Below are 19,070 nucleotides of genomic sequence, written 5' to 3'. Positions count from 1 at the left end.
CCTAACCTATCACAAAACCCATACGAGTGTGTGAGGGAGTCATGCACTATTCAATTCAGTTAGAAAATCTCCCTTATACCATACTTGGTGTAATCGCACAAAATCACAAAGGGTTGAATAGTAGGCATTACTGGCATACATATAGCTTGTGCGTCCTGTCCTTGAGCCGATGACACCTTTTTAAAAATCTATTGCACTACTTTAAAGAAACCAAATTGTTATAATGCTGATGAGATTCATACAGTGTGCCGGTTTTTATCTTATTTAAAACGGGTTTTGTATAGAAGTGGCTTGAAAAACCTACTGTTAAGTTTATTTTTAATGAATTGTATATACTTTTTTCAAATCTAATTTACAATGTCTTGTTACAGTACAAATGTTAAATAGTCTGATTTTTATTTCCTATTCATTTTTTCAAAGGAAAGTATTTAAAATAAAGTAATGGCAAGTCATTGTCTCACTATGTAGCATACCATTTGATTTGACAGTTTAGGTCAGAGAAAAGCCGCTGTGAGCCCATTAATCGGGGATTTTAATGATGCCTTTTAGTGTTCTCAGGAAGGTTAAACAAAGGACATACATATGCCTGTTTTTAAGCAGCCACGACTCATAAGAACTCTTCAGCACATCTCAAGGCCATCCGACATCCATAACTCGATTTTAAATGATACCAAGAAGACATTGCACTGCTAACTGATCAAATTGTCCAATTTGGACATTTCTGGATTCTTGTCATAACCTTTTTTGGTCCAACCCCGTACTACTATACACACATCCCAGCAATCACTATCTCTCAACTGTATTTTATTGTCCCCCTTTTTTTGTTGTGACCTATTTCTCTCTGTTTTGTTCTGACTTTTTCCCTCTTTGCCAATTCTCGCTTACCTTTTTCCCGTTTTCTTTTTCACCTCACGGACTGCTGTCTGGTTTACACCAGAACTCGGGTCACAGTTCGCCCATACGGACTTGTCGGCTAAGCAAATTCACCCACTAGAGCTTTTCCAGTGTGTGTGGCTCCCAAAATAGTCATAATCTGGACATCTGAGCACACAATGTTAATGATTGAAATGACAAGAAGCAGGAATACCTTTGCTCTGATCTGAGTCGAAATTTTAGGAGCGAGTGCAAACCACAGAGTATAAATATTTAATGCATAAGTAACTGCGCATTTTTTTAACGGTCCAAAGTTTTAGTGTGCGCGTTTTCAGAAGATACATTAGGAATGCATACACATGGAGGAGAGGAGGTCACAGAGAGAACAAACTAGTATAACCTCACTAAGCCATTTATTTATTTATTACACACCCAAGACCCTCAGGTATCACCATTGTGGGTTCACCCCTTCTGCTCTTCCCCCATTCACGTATGTAGTCCAATAGAGTTAATCTTCCATTTATATACAACAGAAAAGAGGAAGAGTAAAGAAAGCAGAGGGGGAGACTGAAGGGACCGCCAGTCAGTACTAGAATTAATCACTATAACGTTTTAAAAGCCTCTACCTAGCACCTCCTTTGCCACCTGGTCTTCTTGATCAACGATTTACCTTCCAGTGCAACATTTTGTCACATCGTTCAGTCCTATTTCAATGTCGGTCTTTTCTTGGTGAAGTAATTGCATTTTAAGTGTTATTTGCTTGATCTCTGCACATTAACCAAAGGATCAACAAAAGTAAATGCGTGAATGGTGGAGTTTGGCAGAGAAGTCAGTTTTGATATACTGGGCTTTTCTTTACCATCTTAATTTTGTTTTCCAGATTATGTCTTCTTTGAAAACTCTTCAAGTAACCCATACTTGATAAGAAGAATAGAAGAACTTAATAAGGTAACCATAGTCTTTCACAGGTTTTTGATATTTGTCCTATGTTTTTTAATGAATTGTTTAGCAGTTTGAATACTCTCCCACTTGTGCGTATTGATGCACTTTATCATCTGATTAAATCATTTTCCAGTGCAAGCAGTCAACACTGAACTGCAACAATTCATCATTACTACCACCTCTGTTGCTTATATTAACATTCAGAAAATTGGTCTATTTCATACTGCTCGCTCTACGAAAACTGTATTCCTGACCTTAATGCTCAGCAAACTAGACTGTTTGTGCCTACTCCATGGCCTTTCTCTCTGTTCCTTCCTCCCTCTAGACAAAGTCCTCAGCTTTGCTAACCGCACTTTCTACCAGCTAACAAGATCTACCCCACTTCTCTCTACCAGCACCATGCTGGATGGCTCTTCATGCACAACCGCTGCCATTTCAAGTTCCTACACCTATTCTACAAAGCTATCAACATTTTTACTCCTCCGTACTCCTCAGCATCTGGCTTGCTATATTTCTTTCTACTCTCCATTCAACCTTGCTGTTCACTTGCTAAACTCCACTCTGCCTTCTCTGATGTCCGCTCTGATTCCCTACCCGCTATACTCCATTGGAGATGGCTGCCCATCAAAATGAAAGCCAGCACTACTGTAAATGTCTTAATACTAGTTCATTGGGAGACACATTGCTGCACTACGATTATCAAATATGTCTGTTCATTCTATTTCTCTGGAACTGCCTGGAAGATGAGTGGATGGTCTATCCTACGCCATCTCCAAGTGTGTATTTTGGGAATTCTTCCAACAAGCAGGGCAGTTGAGACCGTAGTTAAGATAGGGTTGCTGGGGTTACTACTGTACAAGCAGCCCTTAGCTATGTGCAGTGTGTGTCCTTTGAGGCATAGCACCATAAGCAAAGACAATGGGCAATGTTGGAGGAATTGCTTAAGAAAAGATGAAATACTGGGCTAGACCAGAACACATTACATGGGCTGCTTTCTTATGCTCATTGCAGGAGTAAGATGGCTGGGATGAAGGCATACCTGAGACGTGGTGAGCAGGATAGTAAATATTGTATTCGCTTTGTTTTTGGGTATTGATGTATCGCTGGTTAAATGTGTGATTATTTACTAGATGGATTTGATTTAGCATATTGTATAGATGGACATGACACTGCTTGGAACATTACGCTGAACCATATGTCACTGGTGAAACAGCGGAGTTCACAAAATAGTCTAAACTGCATTAAGCTTCTGCTGTTGGCACTGGTTTATGCTTAGTTTGGGTGGAGGTGGGGATTTAGGCGCTCTTGATTAGCTGCACGATCTTCATATTGGACTTTGTTGGATATTCTTTGGATTTTGATGTACTTAGCTTTTACTTCCAACTGGTTGGGAGAGCCTGCAATGTGCTAGTGGGTTCGAACTAGAGGTCCCCAAAAGTAAGCAGTCACTCAAATTTGAATGTGGAGACTGCACATGCATTCTGCCACATGCCATCCCTGCATTATACCTTTGTGTCACGAAACAGTGCTTCTGATACCCCTCTGACATGCACATTTGTCTCACCTAACTTGATTAATAAGACACAATATGTGCATATAGTGTTTGGAAGCAAAGCTGTTGTGAATGAGGAGCAAGGATGGCACCAGGATATTTACTACCATAGTAGCTGCTGCCGTATAAATGACTATTACTAAGAGAACCTGAATCCCTATGAAAAGTAATTTGTATGTCTTTCTGCTCTTGCACCTTCCCAACTTGTTACTTTGGGTGGAAGGAGACAACCTAAGCAAACCGCAACACAAGCAAACCTTGTGATGTAATCCTTGGCCGCAGGAGGCATCCTCTCCTCTCCAGAAGGTGCAGTCGATGGTCCCTGATTTCTATATGCAGATGCAAAAAGACACTATTCCCTGTCTGGGCACTGCTTTGGCAATATTTTTGTCCGAATGAGTCTGGTGACTCCAAGAAACATAGAACGAGATTGCCTAGTGGGCTTGATTGGACTCTTATGGGAGATAGTGAGAGAACGACCCTTAAGGACCTTGTGTATCAGGGAGCATCCAACAATGAATAACAAGGAAAAACCAATGCAGTGAGTGGAACGAAGACAAGGGAGCTACCACCTGATATTGCAGATGCAAGGGCAGTGATCAGTGCTAAAACCTACAAGCAGAAGTGCAGACTGCAGTGGTTCTGAGGAAGAGGAGTGGCAAACCACATCAAGCAATTGTTAAATGACAGAGCTGGTCTTAAGGCAGGGCGTCCATTTGATGCCAAAATGGCAGGCGCCTATTTGAAAGCTTGAAACGCCTTGGACCGGCATGAGGGAGGGCAAAAAGGAAGGTTGACGCGCATTAACCAAGATAAGAGCTGCATATAAAATGCTATTAAAAGTAACTAATCCAGAGATATTAAAAAAATTTTTGAAGATGGAGGCACAGACGATGGTGTTTGACAAACCGGGCAAGAGTAGACTTGAGAGAATCAGGCCTGGAAGTACAAGTCCAAGAAACAAGATTGGGGTTCTGAAGCCAAAAGTGGTGGTCATCTTAAGGGGACTTTGCCCTGTCACATAGGGCAAAGTCCATAGGGCGTAGCTCCATATGGGTGTCTTCATTTAAAGGCGTTGAAGTTAAGGGCAATCTCCAGCCTTCTTCCTTCAGCCTCTTGCCTAAGAGCCGTTCCTTTACTGTGTCCTGCTACTCGTCTGTAAGTACCCATTACTGCTTTTTCTCAGCCTCGTCCTCACCATGCAAATCTCATGCTATCGCTTCCTTTCGCTTCTACATCTCTCTGCACTCTCCTCCGCTCAGAACCAATCTTAACTCCCTTCCCATCCCTATCATCTCTTCTCGTTGTTGCCACCCCGCTTCTCGATCCACCACACTTCCCATTCACAAAACCTGATCAAACCCAAGCTTTCATTACACTTCCTCTTCTTGCATATACCCCCAGCACCTCTCATTTCTCAGACTTAATGTCGCTATGCCCTCCTATCTCACGTTAATTCTTTCACTCTTGAATAGATTATCTCCACAATTACTGCCCCCTACAGCATAAATATTCTTTCTCTGTCATCCATCTAGTAATTGTAATTACGCTTAAAAGCGCTTGTACACAGTTGGATTGCTTCAAAGCACTTCAAAGCGAGAAGGGAGTAGGGAATACCGTCATCTTTCTTAGGCCTTGAAGTTTCCGAATGATCTAAAAGAAAAAACTAGCACACTAGGCCTGACGGCATTTCTCCTAGTGCAAATGCATGAAGGGTTACAGGCGTGACCAAGCTAGTGGGGGCGGTGGGGACAGAACAAACAGACTTACTAGCCCTAGTATATTCAGGTCATGCATGCATACCTGCAGATGTGCGAGGAATGGGGGAGAGGGGAACAGGCGTGTCCAGTCCAGCAGTGCCCTGGGTTAAATGCAGAGAGGTTGCCCCGCTCATGGAGCATAAGCTGAACATAGTGCAGCGGCCCGTAGGCAAGTGCAAAGACTGGTGGGGAGCGTGGGACCTGTAAGGTTCTGAGGTCAACCAGGCAACCAACCAGCAAAAACTGAACAGAGTTAGGGAGGAGGAGAAGAAGGAAAGGAAGGAGGGTGGTGTGAAAAAGAACAAAGGTTAGCAAGGGAGAGCGAAGGAGGAAGAGAAGAACATGGTCTTGAGGAGTTTTCGGAACGTAAGGTGCTCTGGCTCAAGAAGGAGAGAGGTAGGGCAGCTGTTGCAGAGGGAGACACCTGCAGAGAATACATATCTACCCCCAAATCTCTGTTTGGAAAAACAGCTCACCCGCAGAGAGTTGGAGGAGGACGAGCAGAGGACTCTAGAGGTAGAGTATTTCAGAAGAGAGTGTTGTAGATGGTGTGGGTCCTGGCCCCAGAAAGCCTTGTGGATTATGCAGAGGGTCTTAAACTTGATCCTTGCAGCCATAGGGAGCCAGTGGAGGCATTTAAGTGCCAGAGAGATGCAGTCCCCTGACTGGAGGCCAAGGATAAGTCTTGTGGTTCTGTTCTGGATGAGTTGTAGAGGACAGAGAGTAGAAGTAGGAAGATGGAGAAAGAGGCTGTTTCAGTAGTCCAGCCTAGCGAGAAACAGGGCTCTCGAGATGGTGAGCCTCTAGTGGAAATTGAGAAAAGGTAGAATACCTCTGAGGAGGTGCAGTTGGTAGTGGGACTTTTTAGAGATGTCCAAGATGTCAGAAGAGAAGGAGAATGGAGTCGAAGATGACCCCTAGATTGTTTGTGCCATTGGTAGGTGAGGCACAGGCTCAAAGGAGTCCAGCCAGTGTGAGAGTGGGAAAGTGGGAGGAGGGGTCCCAACGAGGATGATCCCTGTCTTACTGGGATTCAGGCAGAGATCGTTGGCAGTACACCAAGACTGAATTGGACACAGTCAGGGATGAGCGAGGAGGAAGCCGAGGGTAGCCTGAAAGAGAGCTGCGGGTCATCCATATAACACTGAAAGTTAGTGGTAAAGTAGAGATCCAATAGGCCAAGGGGGCCATGTAGATATTGTAGAACCAGAGGAATAAGTTAGATAGAGATAGGTAAATGCCAGTAGGTCAATTATTTGACCACCTCTCCTAACTAATTGACTTTCTCCCTCCTGATCACCACCTCATTCTCATTGATGACTTTAACCTCCCCTCTTTCTCTGCTGCTCTATCTACTGACTTTAACTCTCTTCTCCTTAATCACTCACTGTCTTCTGTCTACTCTCTGCCCTCCATTCAAATGGAAACTCCCTTAACCTTATTCTCATCTGCTCCCAATTGTCCGACTTTAATATCTCCACTGCTTTTTCTCTGTCCAATCACTCTGTCGTCTTTGCCTCAAACTGCACTCCTGCTTCGTCCTCACTCTCTCCATCTAATACTTCTATTTTACTAAGCGCAATGTTCCCTCCTCCAAACTCCCTGACTACTTCTCTGACCTTCACAACTCTTTCTCCTCCTATGCTGAACTCACCTTTCCATTCAATGAAGAAGCCTTCACCAACTTTAACGCCGCTCCATTCCCCTCTCACGACCCTCTTTGTACATTTACTCCTAAATCCTCCACTCCACAGCCCTGGATTACACCTCTCATCCGCACCCTGAAGTCAACAATGCAGAAAAAGATTCACATTTGACAAAGGTCAAGACGCCCCGGATCTACAGCTCTCCCTCACTGCTCCTCAAAATGACTCCTTGTGACTTCAATTTCTAATTTCATCTCAATCCTCCCAACTGAGGCGCATCCAAAAATCCCTCAACTCAGTTCACTCAACACCTACACCCTCCTCCATCTTCTCCACTCTCTCTGCAAATGATCTTGCTCTCTACTTTGCTTTTAAAATGTGTACCATTCTCCGTACCCTCGCTACTTACCCACCTGCTCACTTTTCTCCACCACTCCTACCATCCTCTCCCGCTAATATGTCTTCCTTTGCACCCACCAACCCTGCTTAGATTCTTGCCTTACTCCTCATGGCTAACCCTTCCTGTGCCCCCAATGAACCACTGTCCCCGCACATTGTGAAGCACATATCTCCCAGTGTTGCTCCACACTTCCCTCTTCAACTCCACTTTTGATGATGCTACTTTTCCCTCATTCTAAAAGTCAGCTACTGTCATCACTCTCCTTAAGAAATCTGATCTGGATTCCAAGATGGCCGCGCACCTGTGACCACTGCAGCCCGAGCTCCCGACCCGCAAACGAATTAAAGCACAAAATCAGCTGATTAGCCCTCCCCAGGAGCTACCAGACAGTGCATACAGCACCGGGATAAGGCGAGATTCCGGGAACCTCACCAATTGATGCCCGAAGATCCAGACTCTGCGGTATGTGGCGTGTACGGAGCAGCAAGACACCTATCCTCCCGACCGTAGCTGGACCGGGAGGGCAGACACGACCACTGATCACCTGATCGGCGCCGTACAGCCCAACAACAAGCTGGGAGCTTCCACCAGTGTCCTGCCAGCAGAGAGGTACTTCCAAAGGAGGGAAAGGCACAACGAAAACCTGTCACCAGCTAGCAAAGCCAACAGTCCCTGGGCAAGACCCCTTGCCAAGAAGGCCCATTGGGAGGTGCCGCCGTCCCACCGGACATCTCTACCCCCCACTGACGCGACCACGAAGGAAGGAAGCCAGGCAGCGGTGCTCTGGCGGAGCATAATCACAGGAGCATGGTCTCCTCTTGACGCTCCGTGCGAACTGACCGGACGGTCTGTAGATTGATGAAACACCTAGCGGGTTATCTGGACTGCCGGAGGGCCGCCAACACTACGCGCACACTATGCGAACAGGAAACGGGGATGGGGGCATTCGGACAAGGCCCTGGGCGCCAGTTGGGTCACCCGAAAAGGGGAAATGCGGCCGGCTCAGGCCTGCCTGCTCACTCCAAACCATGCCGGACGAAGAGGCGCTACCCTAAACTCAGACAGGAAGCTGAGGGTTCTGAGTGCACAAGGGCCCGCTCTCCCCCCATCGCTGACGAGTTACGAGGAACCCAATACCTAACTGAGCACAATGGAGGTCTCCGCCCACACAGCAGGGGACGGTAACCCTCAATGCCGCAGACCTACGCAACTCTACTGGGAACCCCTTCCCGGCCGCGTAACACCAGACAGGAGGCAATCTCCCTACAGACCAAGATGACTCGGCTGGGCTTCCGACACATTGTGAGGCGACATTGAAGGGCCTCAGAATCCTAAGAGGTATGCCGGACTCGCACGAGAGCTGCAAATAAACCTGCCCGTATCACCGAGAACTACCATTCCGTGGAGGGGAATATCCACTCTCCGGCACTAAAGGGACATTAAAAGTAACCATCCCAAAGGGAAGGACGATACCCTAATGATCAGCAAGGGACGTTGTTCCCAAGGCTGGCCAAAGCACACACCAGCTCTTGGTGAACCCAAGGAGGGGGGGGGGGGAGAATCGCGGGCAGCCCTTAAAACCCAGACCTCCGGTACAACACTTAGGAAACCCAGTTGGGGAACAGCCGAAGATGCAAGGCCTGGGGGCCCCCTATATATTAGTAGGCGGCGCTGCAGACCACAAAGCCCTGCATTGACCCCGGAACAAATCCGGTGTGGACAGGGCCAACCACAGGCCATTACTTTGCCAATCACGACTCGCAATGTGGAGAAACGGGAATAAAGAGACTGTCAGCCCTCACAAACATTCAAAAGACAGAGGAAGGAACCCTGGCACAGATATGTGCCAAAGAAATAGATCCAGCCGGGGGTCACTCCACAAGCGACTGGGCCACTGAACCAGAAACGGTTACCTCGCAGGAAGACCAAGATAGACCGGTAACACACGCCTCACTCAAACACCTCCTAGGTGAGATAGTAGACAAAATCACTGTGGCGGGCCAGAAACAAATGGACACTCTCAGAGAAGACTTGGCAGAGGGAATACAGGAAATAAGAAGAGACATTAACAAAATAAAGGAGATGTAGACACCAACGAGCACGCCATCAGGAACTAACAGAAGATGCAAGGAAAGCAGACTCTCTTAGAAACCCTTGCAGTGGCTACCCACAACCTCGAACTGCAGACAGAAGATCTGGAGAACCGATCCAGGAGATCCAACATACGGGTCAAATGTCTGCCAGAAGAGACACAGGCGCAGAGATCCAATTTGATAGAATCCACAGGATGGGCCCACGCCGGCAGGAACCGGGGGCGCGACCAAGAGACTTCCTGGTGGCCTTACATAGTTATGCGGTCAAAGAACATTTCTTAGCCAAGGCCAGAAATGCAAACCAGATCACCTACAATGGCGCAGAAATATTTTTGTACCAAGATCTAGCGCAAATAACCCTCACCAAAAGAAGGCGTATGGGCCCAGCCTTAGAATAGCTGAGAGCTGCTCAAATCCGATATAGATGGACACACCCATTCGGACTGAGTTTCAACTTGCAGGTAAAGCAACACAGTCACGACATGTGAGCAAGGGACAAGCCTACTGGGAATTGAAGATGAGATGCAAACTCCCCCATTCCCCCAAAATCCCACCCCCCTCATACCACCACCAACTAACATAATATCCGTAGGCCATGGGAATGGTCTACGGTGAAAACAAAGAAGGGAGAAAACCAAATCAACTGCAGGAATCCTTCGATCAGCAAGGAGACGGCTAAAACTGGAAGACCCATGGGGGCACAAACTGAAATCGCAAGTCGAGGAAGCGACACCGCAGAGACAGCTCGCCTGAGGAGGGCGTATTTTAAGCTAAGTGCTGTGCTTTAATGTTAAACAGATGCAGAGAATATTGACCCAGCAGGGAGGGCGGGGGATGGGACATTTGGAATGGGATTGGGAGATCCCGTGTGGGCTAAATCTTGGAGGTTCCTTAGGGTTCAACTCTCGAGACCCCAATTTGAGAGGGGCGAAGAGCTAGTTGAACCCACCCAGTTCAGAGGCAGGGGGTACATGGGGAGGAGGAGGAGATAGGATCCGGGGGTAACTGACACTAGAGGGGAGTGGTCACAGCAGGGAATAGAGAAGAACCAAATGGGCACATTCAAAACCACAAGGGGCACCAGGCAATTAGCACAAACTCGAGGGAATAGGTATGGCTTGCTCTGAAAAACTGAAGGTCCTATCAATAAATGTTAATGGGCTAAAATCCCCAATCAAAAGGAAGAAGGTGGAGAGATACTTGAGAAAGGAACAACCGTATATAGTCACATTGCAAGAAAGCCACATCCAAACCCGGGACACACGTAGAATAAAATTCTTGGGATACACGAGAATAATCCATGCTACGAAATCCAACAAAAAAGGGGACGTGCTGGTGGCATTGAAGGACGAGCTAGACCTGACCATAAAGAGAAACAAATCTGATGACAAGGGGAGATACTTAGCAGTAGCTCTGGAGGGGAGGGGAGAGGCCTACACAGTGGCAACATTCTTTGCTCCCAATTTGGGCCAAGACGCCTTCATCCAGAAATTCCTCATGCAACTGGAGAAGTTTGTTAAATCACACATTATGCTAACAGGGGACTTCAACATGGCCTGAGACCCTACAATGGACAGGGGTTACATCCCCCAAGGACCACAGGGGCGGCTCTCCGGGGACCTCAAGCTGCAGGATCTGCCATTAATAGACACATGGAGGGAACTGGAAGGAGATTGAGAGGGCTATACATTCTATTCGCACGCGCACCGATCACACTCCGGATAGATTACATATGGCTTTCCAGAGCGTTGCTCGGGAAAGCAATTGATATAACGTTGGGAGTAATAACACTCTGACCATGCCCCAATAACCCTCACCTTAAAAAGAAACCGAGGCCCACCGAACCTGTGGAGGTGGCGTTACTCGGCGCCGCTCTTTCAAGACGCAATACTAGCCCGGGAAATAACAGAAGATGCAGAGGCCTTTGTTGAGAATAATAAGGTTGAGGATACCACACTGCAGACATGGTGGGACGCCTTCTTAGCAACAACAAGAGGGAGAATAATTGCGATAAAAGCAAGAAGAGACAGAAAGCTCAGACCAGAAGAAGCCCAGCTAGAGGATAAACTAAAGCACATAATGGCTAGGATGAGCTCGGCACAGACACCAGCCATCAAAAGGGAATACAGGTCAATACGAGGACAGCTAGACCTCATACAAACAAGGGCAGCGGCATGCAGCTTACTGCGCCTTAGGCAAAAATACTACATCAAAGCTAACAAATGAGGCGTCTACTATCCAGAATGTTGAAGAGGGAAGAGAAGGACAAAACTATTCTAAAAATCCAAGTCGGTGGTGGGTTGACTAGCACCAGCAATAAGGACATCGAGAGAGGGTTTGTGCAGTTCTATACCAAATTATACAGCTCAGACAACCCATCACCGACACGCCTGGAAGCCTCTTTAGAAAACATTCAGTTGCAACAAATATCGGAGAAAGAGAGGGAAATTCTGGAAGGAGAGATCACAAGAGACGAGGTCGGGGCTGCAATAAACTACCTACCCATTAACAAATCCCCAGGGCCGGACGGCTTTGTCGCAAAATGTTACTAAATCCACAAAGAAACCCTAATACCCCATCTCGCGAACCTATTTAAACACGTTGGCACAACCAACTCCCTACCCAAGTCGATGGAAGAGGCGGAAGTGATCCTAATACCCAAGAAAGGCAAAGGCCCCACAGAATGCGGCTCCTACCGCCCCGTCGCCTTAATTAAGGTCGATGCAAAGATTCACACGAAAATGTTAGCGTCCAGACTCAAACCGATTCTCCCCAAAATAGTCCAAGACAATCAGTCAGGCTTCATTAGAGGCAGAAAGACAGGAGAAAGCGTCAGGAGGATAGCACACTAATCGAGAACACCCATAAGAGAGGAATCCCTGCTATCCTTGTGGCAGTGGCTGCCGAAAAAGATTTAGATCGAGTGGAGTGGGGATTTCTCTTTGCAACCATGATCAAGATGGGATTCGGCCCCAAATATCTGGGCCAACTATTGACACCCTCTGCTCCGGCTCTCCATTAACGGACAAATCTCTGATCCAGTAGCGGTCAGGAGAGGCACAAAACAGGGATGCCCTCTATCCTCCATAGTATACGCATTGCATCTGGAACCCTTTCTAGTGGCCATAAGAGCCAATGAGGACATAGCAGGAATACCCTTTGGGGGGAGGGGCGTCCACAAAATCGCCGCCTTCGCAGATGACATGCTCATGACCGTGGTCCAACCAGAGACCTCCCTGAGGGCAGTAGATATAGAACTCACCCAGTTTGGGGCAGTGGGCGGATTAAAAATGAACATAAACAAATCGGAAATCCTCACCCTCGCGACTAAGGCAGAGCAAAATCTCAAAAAGACCTTCCAGTATAGGTGGGTGGATAATTCCATAACGTATTTAGGGGTAAAAGTGGCCAAATCGGTGAGAGGACTATACCAAGCAAACTATCCACCCCTCTTGGCGAAGCTCAAAACTAAAATGATCGACTTGAGCCCTCTGACCATAACATGGATGGGGCACATTAATGTCCTAAAAATGGTTGTACTCCCACAACTACTTGACTATTTTGCGGCTCTCCCGATACACATCCCCCTTGCCTTTTTTCAGATCCCTCCACAAAATCACGACCCAATTCGTTTGGAAGAAAAAGCCTCTGAGTGTAACGTCTAAACTAATGAGATCCCCAACCTCCCGAGGTGGAATGAGGGAACCAGACTTCAGGCCCTACTACACGGCTGCCTAAACGAGGGTCATAAGAGACTGGCAGAAGGATGATCAGGGGAAAATATGGAGACCCATGGACCGGGTGGTCGCAGGAGGAGACTTGGAGGGAATATTGTGGAAACCCAACGCAAACAGGCTGGCGCAAATGTATAGTAGCGCCATCCTATCTACGGTGGGAGACGCATGGGACTACGCGGTTAAAAGGTCACGCATCACCACCTATCCTTCCTCGTATACACCCCTATTTGTTAAACCGCAATTCACACCAGGACACAAAACGCCCACATTCTGCACCTGGCAACAAGGGGGATGTCAGAGGGTTAGAGACATGTTCCATGAGGGCCAGGTTAAACCCTTTGAGCAATGCAAGGCTGACTTTGGCTTGGGGGGGGGGGGGAAGCAAAGGTACAGCTATGCCCAACTGAGGCACTAGCTACTACATCCCTCCATGAAAGAAGCTGGGACCCGTCAATTAACCCCATTTGAGAATTACCTAAACACAGACCCTTGGGACAGGAGAGTGATTACATCTATATACAAACACATAAAAAAGGGAGAGGACACCCCGACCAGAACATGTATGAAAAAATGGGAAACTGCCACAGGTTGCACAATAGAAGAAACGGAATAAACAAATGTGGGCTCAGGTTCCTAAATTATCAAGATCCCTCCAGGTCAGAGAGATGTGGCTGAAACTAATTCGCCAGTGGTACTTAACACCGATCAGATTACACAGAATATACCCAGAGACCTCACAACTCTGCTGGAGGGAATGTGGTGGGGAGGGTACTTGGAGCCACATATGGTGGGAATGCCTAAAAATAGACTGCTATTGGAGGGGTATTCAGGAAGCAGTGGAGCAGATTGGACTCAACGGGGTACTAGAGGACATCATTTCAAAGCCAACCCGCAAACACTACGTTATCATGATGATGGCAGCGGCTTTGGTTCTAGCGCGTAAGTGTAAAGCAAGAGATCCCTTCACCCCCCCCCACAGGATCACAAATGGGTAGCGAAAATCTGGTTGTTCGTTTCCATGGAATGGGTCACTTACTCAATACAAGGCAAGCACAATAAATGTAGCATTGACTGGTCAAACTTACTGAGATACTTGAGGGATGGTGCACGCCGAGCACGGTGCCCTAGGTCTATGAGTCTCCTGGGAATGACAGACCCCTGGGGTAAGGCGAACTGTGAAAGACCTAAATTGGTGGATCAACACGAAGAACGTCCCCGAGGAGACCACCAATACCAAAGTGAGACTAAACCGAAGAGCAGTGCCAACGCAAGGACAGTACCTGGATCAGGGAGGGGCGGGTGGGAAGGGGGGGGAATGAGGTGAGGGGAACCTTCATGTTGGAAGATGTCATGGTTTAAAAATGCTAATAAAAATGTATGGAAAAAAAAATCTGGTCTCAATCCTAACTTTCCTGCCAACTTTCATCCTGTCTCTCTTCCACCACACTGTTCCAAAATCCTAGAGCAAATAGTATTCAATTGACTCACTCAATTCCTTAATACTGGCTTCTGACCTTCATCCATTCTTATTCTTCTCAACCTCTCTGCTGCCTTTGATAGTGTCGACCATTCTGACCTTCTCTCTGCATTATCTCTCCTTGGTGTCCGAGATAAGGCCTTTGATTGATTTGCTTCATACCATTGCCCCTAAACACTTTCAAGTATCCTGAAACAGCGTTACCTCCCCACTCATCCCACTTACCGGTGGAATTTCCCAAAGGTATATCTTTGGTCCACTTCTTTTCACTCTCGAAATTTCAGCTCTTGGTGACATGATCACCTCTTACGGCTTCTCCTATCAACTCATTGGTGACCACACTAAGATTTTCTTGTCCCTTCCTTCCTTATCTGCTGAGCTGATGAATTCAAACTCTCTCCGCCATCAAATAGTGGATGGTGTCTCACTCTCTCATGCTCCACTCCACTGAAAGTTCTGTACTTCCCAGCCACACAGACTATCTCTTCCTCTCCCCCTCTTCTTCTCTTCTCTCCTGACTACCTTCTTTTGCTTCCACTTGTTACCTTGGTGTCCTCTTCGACCCATCTCACAACTTCTCACTCTTCATCTCCAAATCTGCCACTGCATCCAGACTCAACTTCTTCAATATCAGAAAAATCAGTCATCCTCTTCCTTTCAATACTGCCAAATAGGTAATCTCCTCCTTAGTCCTTTCTAGATCTGACTACTGTGCCAGTCTCCTCTATGGCCTTCCGAACTATGCTTTTTCATCTCTGGTCAAGGTCCTCAAATTTGCGGACTGCACATTTTTTAACTTTTCTCGCTTACCTCTATCTCCTCTCCCCGTTGCAAGATTGACTGGCTTCTACGAAACAAAGAGCAAGTATAAACTTCTTCTCATCTTCAAAACTATCCATGGACTTGCCCCCCTTACCTATCGGCTCATCTCACTCCCTACTCTGCCCATTGCTCGTTATGATCATCCTCGGCTTATCTCCTTGCTACAACTCGAGCCCCCTACGCTCCCTCTAATTTCCACTCTGTCCTTCTGCTCGATTCCCTACTCTGGAATGCTCTTCCTCTCCCTCTCTGTACCATTGCAACACAGCCACTGTTTAAATCTAACCTCAAAGTCCTCCTCCTTTCTGGAGAACCTGTTTCCTACCACTCTCCCTCGCACTGTTTCCCCTCTCTCCCAGGCAACCGTACAACACTTTCAGTCAACCCTCCATCCTTAATTAAGCACTTCCTCAACCATCCTGTTCCTATGTTAATATGTCCGGTTCTTGTCCCTGGTTTTTACCTTGCCCTGCATCATCTTCTCTTCAAGTCACATTATCTCACCCCATTGTCAAGGACCCATATACTCTGCTCTGTTATCAATGTTACATTGTGTAAGCGTTTTTGTACCAAAAATGCATTGTTTTACTGTGATTTATTTAAAATAAATACTAAGCAGCAAGAGAAGGGAGCCATCCGCATCAAGAAGGGGAGAAAGCCAGGGACCAAAGGCCCTACCAGAGAGCCTGAAACTTGACACAGTACCTGAAACTTACATGTCCCAGTAATGAAGTGTGGGAAAGTAGAGGCTTGGCACTATATCCCTGGCTGTTCGAGCCAAGAAGTACCTGGGTGCTATATGGCTGAGATTATTTAGAGTTTAGCGAACCCCATTTGGGATTAGTGTCCCCAAAATAAAGAGAACCTTGATGCTGTTATTTAACCCATATTCAAAGCATTAGCTCAAGCCATTTCCAGGAAATAATGTCCAATTTTATGTATAGATCAACCCTAGACCATGTAGCAGTTTATCCCAAAGATCCCTTTGTATACTATATTTTGTATTGATCTTTTGCAGTAATATGGAAACACTAGCCTCCACCGGCCCAGCTTTCCCCCTAGTGGTGCCTGCTGAATTAATGTTTTGCCTGGACGGCCGTGAATTATTTTTTACATTTGTTTATGGTATAAACATTTTTTTTAAAAAAAGGAAATCATTACTTACAGAAAAAAATAAAAAACAAAAACAGATTTCAACCTCCACAAAGTTACAAAACCATTGGCCTATGCCACATTCTAAAACAATAAAATGATCAGACATTCTGTTATACACGTTTTGCAAGCTGGGGTGGTCTTCAGTTAGATGTACTTTTATCACTTGGCCAAAAGGACTTTTCCGACAATATTCTTTCCAGGGTTTGTAGTCCCTAACTTCACTGATTAAGGGGTAAATTTCATATAATAATGTTACATTTCTCCAGAACCTGCACAGTGGTAAATGTAAGCGCTGGCTCGTGCCCGGAGATGATTCTGCTCCAAAAAAAATCCGAAAGCAACCCCTCATCCTGATCCACAAACCTTCTGTACAATGCCCACCGCACATTCCAAGATCCCTCACAATCCAGCAGGAGACGTTTTAGTGTTTGTTTTAATGGGCACACGCAAACACTTCATAGTTTTTGTGCTTTAATCCCTTGGTTTCGTATGGCCAAGATTTCACCTGTGTGTACTATATTGAGTCTGACTCTGAGGAAGTTCTTCCTTACCTGGCTATTTGGAAATTTGACGAAGTACCTTGGAACAGCCCCCAGTTTTTTGTCGACACAGGAAGAAGTTGGTAGGGGTTGAACTCCTTACTTTATGGATTGTGTCAATCCAGTCAGCAAGTTCCAGTTTCTTTTTAACGCTCTGAGGATTGGTGATTAACATCTGGAGGTCTGTGTCTGTTTTATCGAACGTCTCCTTTATTCCTGCAACCAAGTTGATTAGGAGCTTAGACTTCGAGTCAGCGAGCAGGGATTTAACATCACCGTACAACGGGTTCTGATGTGCAGTAATAATCTGCCGATATAGTGATATTTACTTCCACTTGGCCATCGAGTCCAAATATTTTAGACCCAACTCGAACCTCAGGCTCCATGAGGCTATGCACATCGGGAGACCCAGGACTTTCTTCCACAGAAGGCCTTCCCATTTACTCCAGCTTGTTTTCCAGAGCAGTGGTTTTGCCTCTAAGCCATAGAGAATCTTTGGGACCTCTTTTGCCATGTAGAATATGATTAATGGGACTATTGAAAATTTGCAGCACTTTGCATATAGTTTTTTTCCTTTGGGTGATGAATTTCGCAATTTTCTCCTCTACATCAGACTGAACTTTGTAAGTAGCTGGCGAGGCGTAGATCTTATAACCTAGGTATGTTAACTCTTCCACTCGTGGTATGACATGGTCATCTAAAACCCATTTGGCATAGTGTGTCAACTTATGCAAGTGTTTTAACACTAGGATCTTGGACTTAAGGAGATTGATAGACAGCCTGTTTGTTTTTGTATAGTCGCCCAATTTGGTCAGCAAACGCTGCAGACCAATCGCTGGTTTATCCAGCCAGACTGTCGTCTGTGTAGGCCGCCAATGGATCCTCCTCCCATTTATCATGGGACTGGCCAGCGCAGATGGTTCCAAGGAGGTGCCCATGTCTGCCAGGAACAAATTAAAGAAAAGGGGTCCCCCCCAGGCAGCCCTGTCCTACCCCTCTCGCTACTATCACCAGTTCTGAAAGATGCCCCTGATCATCAAGGCGCACCCTCAATGTGGTGTCCCTATGCAATTCGATGAGCAGCATCACCGGAATCTCCCTTCTCAGCTTTTCCCAGAGAATCGCTCTGTCGACCTGATCGAATGCCTTTGATGGGTCCACCCAGGCCCCATAAATTGGAGAGCCGCCCTTATCCGTTGAGTGTTCAGACTAGATTCAGGATTAGGCCATTCAAAGAAGTAAGAGAGGCCCTTCCTGCAACCTGTCTGATTGCATGACCAGATCTGTGAGGTATCCACCTATTGGTTAAGGGTGTTCATCAGGTGTTTCATGAAGATCTTACTATCAATGTCAAGGACGGCGATCGGAAGATAATTTGCCGGATCTAACCGATTGCCCCTTTGAAGAATGGTATAACTCTTGAGGTCTTCCAGGAAGCCGGGAACTCCTGCTGCTGGAGTATCGCCTTGAAAAGATGATGTAATAATTTTGACCAGAGCTCTGGCTCATTTTTCAGGACCTGGTACGTGAGGCCATTCGGGCCTGCAGCTCGGGTGACCGTCGATTTGGAGATTATTTCCAGGATATCTCCTTCACCAAACAGCAAGTGGCAAGGGACCTCCAGGTCAACCTGACATAGAGGCAACTTTGGATACTCAAAGATTTCTGACATGTATTCTACCCAATTAGATTTTGACACCAGGTTACAGAGGGTGCTATTGTGGTTGGCCTCCAATTGAACAATCACCAACCAAACATTTCTGGAGTTGTTTTCTTTTACCAGCCTCAGCATCATTTCTCCATCCTGTTGAAGGCGGAGCATTCTTCGGCTTCTAGACCAATTAGAATATTCTTGGTTTATTCGCTTGGTTTCTTCTTGATAAGTGACTGGATCAATGGACGTTTTGCCCAAGTTTCTGTCTACACTCCCTCTTTTTTTCCTCTGAGTTTCTTCATGAAAGGTGTGTACATGGTTCTGTCTGACTCCGGAAGAAGAATCCTCTGGGGCCAAAACAGACCAGAGAAATTTAGTAAATCTGGCTGGTTTGCAGTTTTCCTGGTACAAGTAGTCTGG

At 46.4% G+C, this 19,070-nt stretch overlaps 1 protein-coding gene across 2 annotated transcripts in view; it reads left to right on the top strand.

Annotated features, from left to right (window-relative positions):
• Positions 1 to 19,070, top strand: part of MTA1 (metastasis associated 1) — a 1,118,686-nt gene that overhangs the window by 100,291 nt on the left and 999,325 nt on the right. For both annotated transcript variants that reach the window (XM_069638739.1, XM_069638738.1), the window contains exon 2: positions 1,754 to 1,821. In XM_069638739.1, coding sequence (XP_069494840.1) covers positions 1,754 to 1,821 — 68 coding nt within the window. The remainder of the gene's footprint in view (positions 1 to 1,753; positions 1,822 to 19,070) is intronic.

The sequence above is a fragment of the Ambystoma mexicanum genome, chromosome 14 (assembly GCF_040938575.1).
Source record: "Ambystoma mexicanum isolate Mex_15411 chromosome 14, UKY_AmexF1_1, whole genome shotgun sequence".
Classification (NCBI taxonomy): domain Eukaryota; kingdom Metazoa; phylum Chordata; class Amphibia; order Caudata; family Ambystomatidae; genus Ambystoma; species Ambystoma mexicanum.
This window is presented reverse-complemented; position numbering and strand designations above follow the sequence as displayed.